General features: G+C 57.6%; 1 protein-coding gene across 1 annotated transcript; it reads right to left on the reverse strand.

Annotated features, from left to right (window-relative positions):
• Window positions 1-4,825: 4,825 nt before the first annotated feature.
• ZBTB39 (zinc finger and BTB domain containing 39) lies at window positions 4,826-6,954 on the reverse strand. Its single transcript, XM_010156771.1, is given in 2 exon segments — window positions 4,826-5,343; window positions 5,346-6,954. Coding segments are annotated over 2 exon segments (2,127 nt in total).
• Between the last annotated feature and the right edge of the window lie 680 nt (window positions 6,955-7,634).

The raw sequence follows: 7,634 nt of genomic DNA on the forward strand, positions 1-7,634 counted from the left end.
ACACTTTTTATGAAGAAACGAGGCCCAAGAGGTCAACGTTTTCCATTTTATTATTCTAAATAAAAACCACACTTTGTGCTGAACAATGGAGTATAAAAGAACCCGATGTACAACGATTTTAGACATCTACTATTTGGGGGGAAAAGTTTACAAAATATACAAAACTTTAGAGCAAATAGATAGTAAACACTTAAATATCAGGAGGTCAGTACCTACTATTAACTTAACAGAAAGGTTAGACAGCAATTCAACTCCTTTTCTTTCTTCTGCTTAATTACTCGTTCATTAAGAGACCTGGATCCTTTGAGAAAGGGGAGAATCAAACCAAACTTTGCCTTTTAGAAATCCGAGTAAGACCGGTCTCCAAACACTCCTTTTCGGAGAGGGATTTCGTGTCAGGGTGTCCCACAAGGACCCGGACGCGCTCGCTCACCGCAAATGCCGCCGGCACAGCTCACGGCGAAGCGTCTCCCCTCCGCGTTCCCCTCTTGCATCCCAAGGATCCCAAAGCACTTGGCAAACACGAGTTCAACCTCACGGCTGCCCCAGGCGAGGTAGAATCATAGAATAGAACCATAGAATCACTGGGTTGGAAAAGACCTTAGAGATCATCCAGTCCAACCGTATCTGTCCACCACTAAACCATCTCTCTCAGCACCTCATCCACCCGTCTCTTAAACACATCCAGGGATGGTGACTCCACCACCTCCCTGGGCAGCCTGTTCCAGTGTGTGATAACCCTTTCGGTGAAGAACTTCTTCCTTACATCCAATCTAAACCTCCCCTGGCGCAGCTTGAGTCCATTCCCCCTCGTCCGATCATCTGTCATTAGGGAGAAGAGACCAGCACCCACTTCTCCACAACCTCCTTTCAGGGAGCTGTAGGCAGTGATCAGGTCTCTCAGCCTCCTAAGGTTAAGGTAGGTAAGTGTCGCCCCACGTTCACCGAGGGGAAGTGAGGCCACGAGGCGAGCAGCTTGCCAAGGGCTGCAGCCGTGGAGCGGGAATGGATCCGGGCAGTTTCCATACGGGATCCCCCAAAATTGTGCATGGTTGCACCCCCACATGCAAAGAGCCCTGTGCTGCTGGCCGGGAGCCCCTGCCATCACCGGGTGCCTCCACCGCGACGCAGCCGGCTCCTCGGGGAGCTACGGTTCCTCAGGGCAACACAGCTTGCGGGGGGGACTTGGGATGAGCCCCGTTGATCCATCCGCACAGCTTTCCGGAGGATGGATGGAGCTCCCAGCCAGGCTGGTGGGTGTTGGGGACAACCATGGAGCCGAGGGGACAGGGGTGACAGAGCTGGAGAATGGAGAGGCCCAGGACCCTCCCGGGGTGGGAGCGCTCAGGTCTCTGACCCCTCCTGGGACAATCCCTCGGAGGATCAGTGGCGTGAGGCTGTTCCCTCATCGCCTCCGCAGATGAACTCGCTGATCTCAGGATGTTTCACGTGGGAATGATTCACGGTAACTCTGGAAAGGATCCAAGACACAGAAATGCCAGGGACACAAGCGCTCCCCCCGCACCGTCCCCCCAACCAAAACCAACCAGCAGAAAACGGGGTGGGCTCCCGCTTTCCCCTCCCTGTGCTCCCAAGGGTGGGCTTGTCTTTGCCCGTCAGTGTTTCAGTGTAAAAGCTTCTCTTTTTGGTTTATGTGCACAAAAGGCTTTTGCTTCGCAGCTTAGCTGGATACGGGGCTGCAGACCCCAACCCATCCCAAAGCTCATCGCAGCTTCTGGGACACTTTAGGAGGGTCTCGAGGCTTTAAGGACTTGGCTTTCCCAAGCCCCACCTGCCTCCCTCCTATCCTTCATCGCAACCTCCGGAGCAGAGCAGCTCGCACCCGTCCCTACCAGCCCATCTTGCCACGACCAGGACAAGGGAGAAACCCCGTGACTCGACGAGCTCCTCAGAGCCTCCGGCAAACACCATCGCCTCCCACGCTTTCCTAGAGAGCCATGCGTTCTCAGAATGGTTTTTTTAAACCTAACACTGGGCTAAACATGGCCCGAGATCTCCGACCGCAGCCTGGCACCATGCGACCAGCGTTGGGAAACCACAGCTCCGGCAACAGGCGTGACACAGCCCCAGGGTGGGCGATCGCTTCGGCGCCTCTCCTCCTCTGAAAACAGGCACCAAAATCGGAACAAATCCAGTTTAACACCCCCCAGGGCGATGCCAGCTGACTCCAAACCCAGCCCATATTACAGGGATTGGGGAAAGGACACAAACTTCCAACAGACTCATCCTCAGCCTTGTCCTCTCCGCAAGGTCCGGTCCTCCCACCCCAGGGATGCAGCGGGATCGGACTCGGGTGCTGCAGGTCCAGGGGGTGACTGAGGACAACCCACGCTCAGGACGAAGGAGCCGCCTGGGAAGAGCCGTAAGGTCCAGCCAGCAAGGACACGGCCCGACTTGCATCTTCCCTCGTCTCAGCAGAGCTGGACCCGGAGCTGCCGCGGTGGGAACGCAGCCTTTTGGGCAAACCGCAGGGATTGACGGATGGAGGGAGCTGAAGGGCAGGGGCTTCCAGCAGCTGCACCCTCCAACCCCCCTCTCCCCGGGATGTGAACCTCCCCCCCGGCTCTGACAGCAATTGCCCAGCCGATGGGGAGCTGTGCTCTGCAAAACCCCGGGGGGACACTGCTACCCCTCGGCCCCTCCGCAGTCCTGGGACACCCCCCACCACCTTCTTATATTGCTCCAGGGCTGGTTCCGCAGGACTGCCACAGGGATGGGGCTGAAGGGAAGTTCGCTTTCCACAGGGAAGGCTGTAACAGGAGTAAACGGACCCGGCCAGGTCCAGGAACGGGTGCAGGATAGGGAAAGGACGGAGGGTGTCGCTTCCCTGGGATACCAAACAATATCCACCCGGCGCTTTGCATCTCCCACACGCTCCGCATGTACGAGCCGGCCATCTGCACCGCACTCCTGGGAGGTAGGTAGGTACCACAAGTGTTACCGACCCTCATTTTACAGATGAGGAAACTGAGGCAAAGAGGTGAAGTGACTTGCCCAAGGCCACAGCGGAGCAGTGGGAGTGACCCCCAGGGATTCCCAGCTCACCAACCACGCGTTCAGCCCCCGCCGCTCCTCTGCCGCGGGTTGTCCCTTCGGGAGGAGGGGAAAGCGGGATGAGTTTACGGGGTTTGCAAATCACTAGTTTTGTAACAGCTTATTTTTACAGAAGCGCAGGAAACGATTTACTACGGCTGTGGCTTGAAAGCCCTGAGCACTTCCTGTTTGTGAGGTAGAATGAGTTACCTAAGGGCAGCCAAAACTCATGCTGCAGCATCGGAAATACTTGTTCCTCTCCACCTCTGCTCCACAGCAGGATAACATGGGAAAAAGCTGATCGCCATCCTTCCTGGTGTAAACACTGCCGGCACGGGGCTGACCTTCACCAGCGCAGCCGGGAGAGCCCACCGCGCCGAGGAGTCCCGCGCCCGACGCACATCCAGGAGAGCTCGGCCGAGGTTCACGTCAGCTGCCGTCGCGCCCCCGGCCGGCACCTGCTGAAGTTACGGCTCAATTCGACAAGATGAACGAACTCACATCGCACCAACAACATCCTGCTACACACATGTGCCACGAGACATGTCCGGGACGCGGTGATCCGCGGCGGCAGCCCCGGGATGGGGCTATGCCTTCAGCAGAGAGGAGAGTCCTCAAAGGTACCTTCCTGGGAGTTAAGGCAACAGCTTCATCCCTTGTCTGCCGGGATCCGCGCAGCCGCGGCGCCGCCGCTCTCCGGCATCCAGCGCTTCCAGCAACTGGCAGCCCTGGGACGCGCCGTGCCGGCAGAGCGTGACGTGCACGGCAGAGGAGAGGCCGGCACGCTCTCGATGGCCAGCTGCAGGCCGGCAGAAGTTGGGTGTGACCGTGCCATCCCAAAATATCTCCCAAGGAGCAGTCGAGCCCACGACATTGAACATGCTTCCGCTGCCCTCTCCAGTCCAGCGACTGCTCCGAGAGCTCCCTCTGCTCGCGCAGCCACCTCTTTCCTTCCACACAGCCGCCTGCTCGGGCTCGGCAGGAGCTGGTGTCACTCCTTCGGGGACGGGGTCTCGGGGCAGGAGCGAGCGGGGGGCCACAGCCACGCTCCCTGCTCAGGCCGGGCTCCCGGAGAGCAGCGGCGCTGGCCTCGGAGCTGCCCTTGCCAGCGACAACCCCCCTCCTACCCCATTCCCAGCAGGTTCCCCTCCTCACGTGCACGCTCACACGCCGCTTGCTCCCCTCCCCTGCAACGGGGCGAATACTTCAAAGGCTGATTCCGTGGCACGGACTTCTCTTATCTCCTCGCAATAGCAGCAGAACCCCAGTGATGCCCAGAACGCGTCTTCTTTTTTCCATTTTTCTTTCTTTTTTTTCCTTTTCTTCACGTCCAGCACCATCCTGCTCTGGCTCTGTCCCTCTCTACTGAGGTCAGGTGTGAAAAATCTTAGCAGCATCAGTTTGTGGACAAGCTCAAACTGAGGGTTAGCCTAGTTGAGTGGCCTAAAAGGTTAAAAAATAACAAATCTAGATTCAAAACCTAGTGAGAAATGCTAAAGACACAGCACTCGATGGCCTCTAACAGGACCGGAGGTAAGTAAACACGACAGACTTCTTGGAAACAGTGATGTAGCTTACGTGCTGTTAATCTGTACAACGCCACCAAATCTCAAAAAGCCCTAGCAAGGCCAAAAGAAAAATTTAAAAAAAAACATATAAAAGGAGGATTCCATCCACGACGCCTGACCGTTAAATAAAATAAATGACATTTTTTCCACAGCTTCTCTAATTAGTATTTGCTCCTTTGCTGGCCCGGCCCTGCCTCACCCCATCAGCTGTCCGTGTTTTTCTCCGCGTCTTTGGAATGGATGATGTACATGAAAGTCTGTTCGATGGTGAAGTCCGGGGGGAGGCTGCCTTTGTGCACGCCTATGTGCTTGCTCATGAGGTTGAGCGTGGAGCTGTAGTGCCCGCACACAGTACAGCGGTACATGAGGGCCCCCGAGTGCGTCCGCAGGTGGCACTTGATGGTGGAGCGGCCGCGGAAAAACTTGTGGCACACCTTGCACTGGTAGGGTTTTTCTCCCGTGTGGATTCTCCGGTGGTAGTTGAATTCACTGGTGTGGGCAAACCTCTTCCCGCAGACCTTGCAGCTGTACTTGCTATTGCCCGGCTGGTTTTGCAGCGCCAGGTCTTCGCTCAGGAATTCCTCCGGCAGTTTCCTCTTCGGCAGGCCGTGCTGCTGGAGACGATACCCGAAGCTGGGTCGGATGTCCAGGCTACCCCCGCACTTGTGCTGGCTGACGTGGTATCGATACGCCGCTTCCAGCTTGAAGCTCTGCCCGCAGAAAAAAGAGCTTCTTCCACGTTCTGGTGAACGGCCAAGTGCTTCTCCAGGAGGTGCCGATCCACGAAGCTGTTGGCACAAACGGAGCAGGAGAAGACCGAGATGCCCAGGTGGGACAGGGTGTGCCACATCAGGCTGCAGAGGCTGAGGTGCCTCTGGTCACACACGCCGCACGTCTGGCTTTTCAAGTTCACGTGGTCCAGGATGTGGTTGCGGACGGTGTGGAAATCTTTGGCCAAAGGCTTCCCGCAGGCAGCGCACGCCAGCTCTGAGCCGGGCCCTCCCCCAAACACGGCGACCTTCCCCGGCAGCGGGTCGCTGGGGTGGACGATGACGTTGTTGTCGAAGACCCCTTCTCGTCGGTGGAGGGTCAGCTGCCACTGGGTGAAGAACTTGGTCTCGCACATGTCGCAGGAGAAGAGAAAGATGCCGATGTGGGACAAAACGTGAGTGACCCTCGAGTTCCGGTCCTGGAAGTGGGTTTCACAGACCTTGCAGTTCCCGGTGAGCAGATCAACGTGATCTCTCGCGTGCTGCCGGATCAGCTGGATGTTGGGCTCCAGGACCTTCTTGCACACCTGGCAGGGCACGGCCTTGCTGTCCCGGCCGTCGTTCTCAAAGGCCAGCTCTTCCTCGCTGTCGTCGCTCAGCTCAATGACCTCTTCCGACGGGCCCAGCTCTTTGCTGGCATCTTCGAAATGCAGCTCGTCCTCGGCCAAATCCTCCAGCTGAAGCTCATCCATCTGCCCAAAACCTTGCTCTTTGGAGTGGTCGCTGTTGCTGGGACAGGAGCTGCTCCCCATGGAGATGTCCAAGGAAGGATCGGCGGGAAAGAAGCTGCCTTTGCCGTAGTCGCCGTTGCTCTGGACCTTATACTGCTGGCAGGAGCTCGTGGAGGTTTGAACAACGATGTTCATGGCGCCCAGGCTGGGCTGCGTCGCCACGCTCGCAGCAGGAGCCAACGGCCCCTGCTCCGACTCCTGCTCCGTCTTGGGAGAATGCTGCGCGTGCATCAGGGGAAGAGTCTGGTTGGCTTCGCTCACGGATTTCCTGTCGTCCTCTTTGTAGCCGCCTGCCACTTCCCCCTGCAAGATGTAATTCCGCTCAGGGCCAAAATGTTCCCCGCCGCTCCGGCTTTCACCCAACGAATGGCTCTGCTCGGAGAAGGTGCTGTTCAGAGGGCCCGAGTGCCCCTCGCTCACGGCCAGGGAGGGTTGCTTCGTGATGGCCGAGCTCTCCAGGTCCGGGAAGGTCGAATGACAGGCCTTCAGCAGATCTTCCATGCCCAGCCGCTCTGCCACCTCGTAAATGACACCCACGTTAATCAGGTCCGTGAAGAGCTCCGAGGTGTACACAAAGCTCAGGATCTTCTCGAAGTTGGCTGGCGTGATGAAATCCACTACGTAGGTGCGAGCAGCATCCAGCCCCGTGTTCAGAAAGAGGTTCTGGAAGTAGCCAGCGGCGCAGGCCAGAACGGCCTTGTGTGCGGCGAAGGAGCGGGTGCCCACCAGGATGGTGACGTCGCACATGGTCTCGGAGAGCCGGCACTTGTTGAGTTCCTTCAGCAGGTTGTTGGGGTGATTGGTGCTGTGCAACTTGATCCTCATGCCCATCTTAGCAGCTGCTTAAGGGTCCCTCTCCTGGTCAGCTGCTTCTTCTTCACGCGTTCATCGGCTGCGGGAGCAGCGGGTGCTTGGCATCCAGAAACTGGCAGGGCAAGGGGCTCTGGAGAGAGGAGAATGCAAAAACGTGAATACCTCAAGCACCACAGAGACACCATTCTAGTCACACCCCAAATCTTCCACCTTCCTGACAACAACAGAGACGCAGCTGAGATGGAGATGGACTAAGACCTCTCGTGGAAGTTCAAAGACTGACTGGGAAGCGAAGGGCAAGGCGCAAACAGGCAAAATAAAAAAGCCCTTTGCTCTGCCGGAACTTCCCGCTTCTATTTGGGCAGGGACAGAGTCCCTCCGCTCCGCTCGCTTCGGAAACTGAGCCCCAACCGGCGCCTGTTCCGCTGACGTCCCCCCCTCTCCCCGAGCCACAGGACAACGCTCCTGCCCGGAAATTCAGGCCCCACACGCTGGTCGGCTTCTCGTCCGGGTCTCCTCCAGCCGCCGCCACTTCGTACCTTTGCTTCCGACTACTCCCGTACCCACACGGCCACTTGCTCTTTCCGGGTGGGATCTCATTTCGGATTCTCCCTGCATGCCAGCTTCTCTGCTTCCCCTGGGATTTCTCCGTTGTTACACCCATCCTTGCAGCACCTTGCTCTTAGCCCGGCGGCTGG

This window comes from Eurypyga helias, unplaced genomic scaffold, assembly GCF_000690775.1.
Source record: "Eurypyga helias isolate BGI_N326 unplaced genomic scaffold, ASM69077v1 scaffold31618, whole genome shotgun sequence".
Classification (NCBI taxonomy): domain Eukaryota; kingdom Metazoa; phylum Chordata; class Aves; order Eurypygiformes; family Eurypygidae; genus Eurypyga; species Eurypyga helias.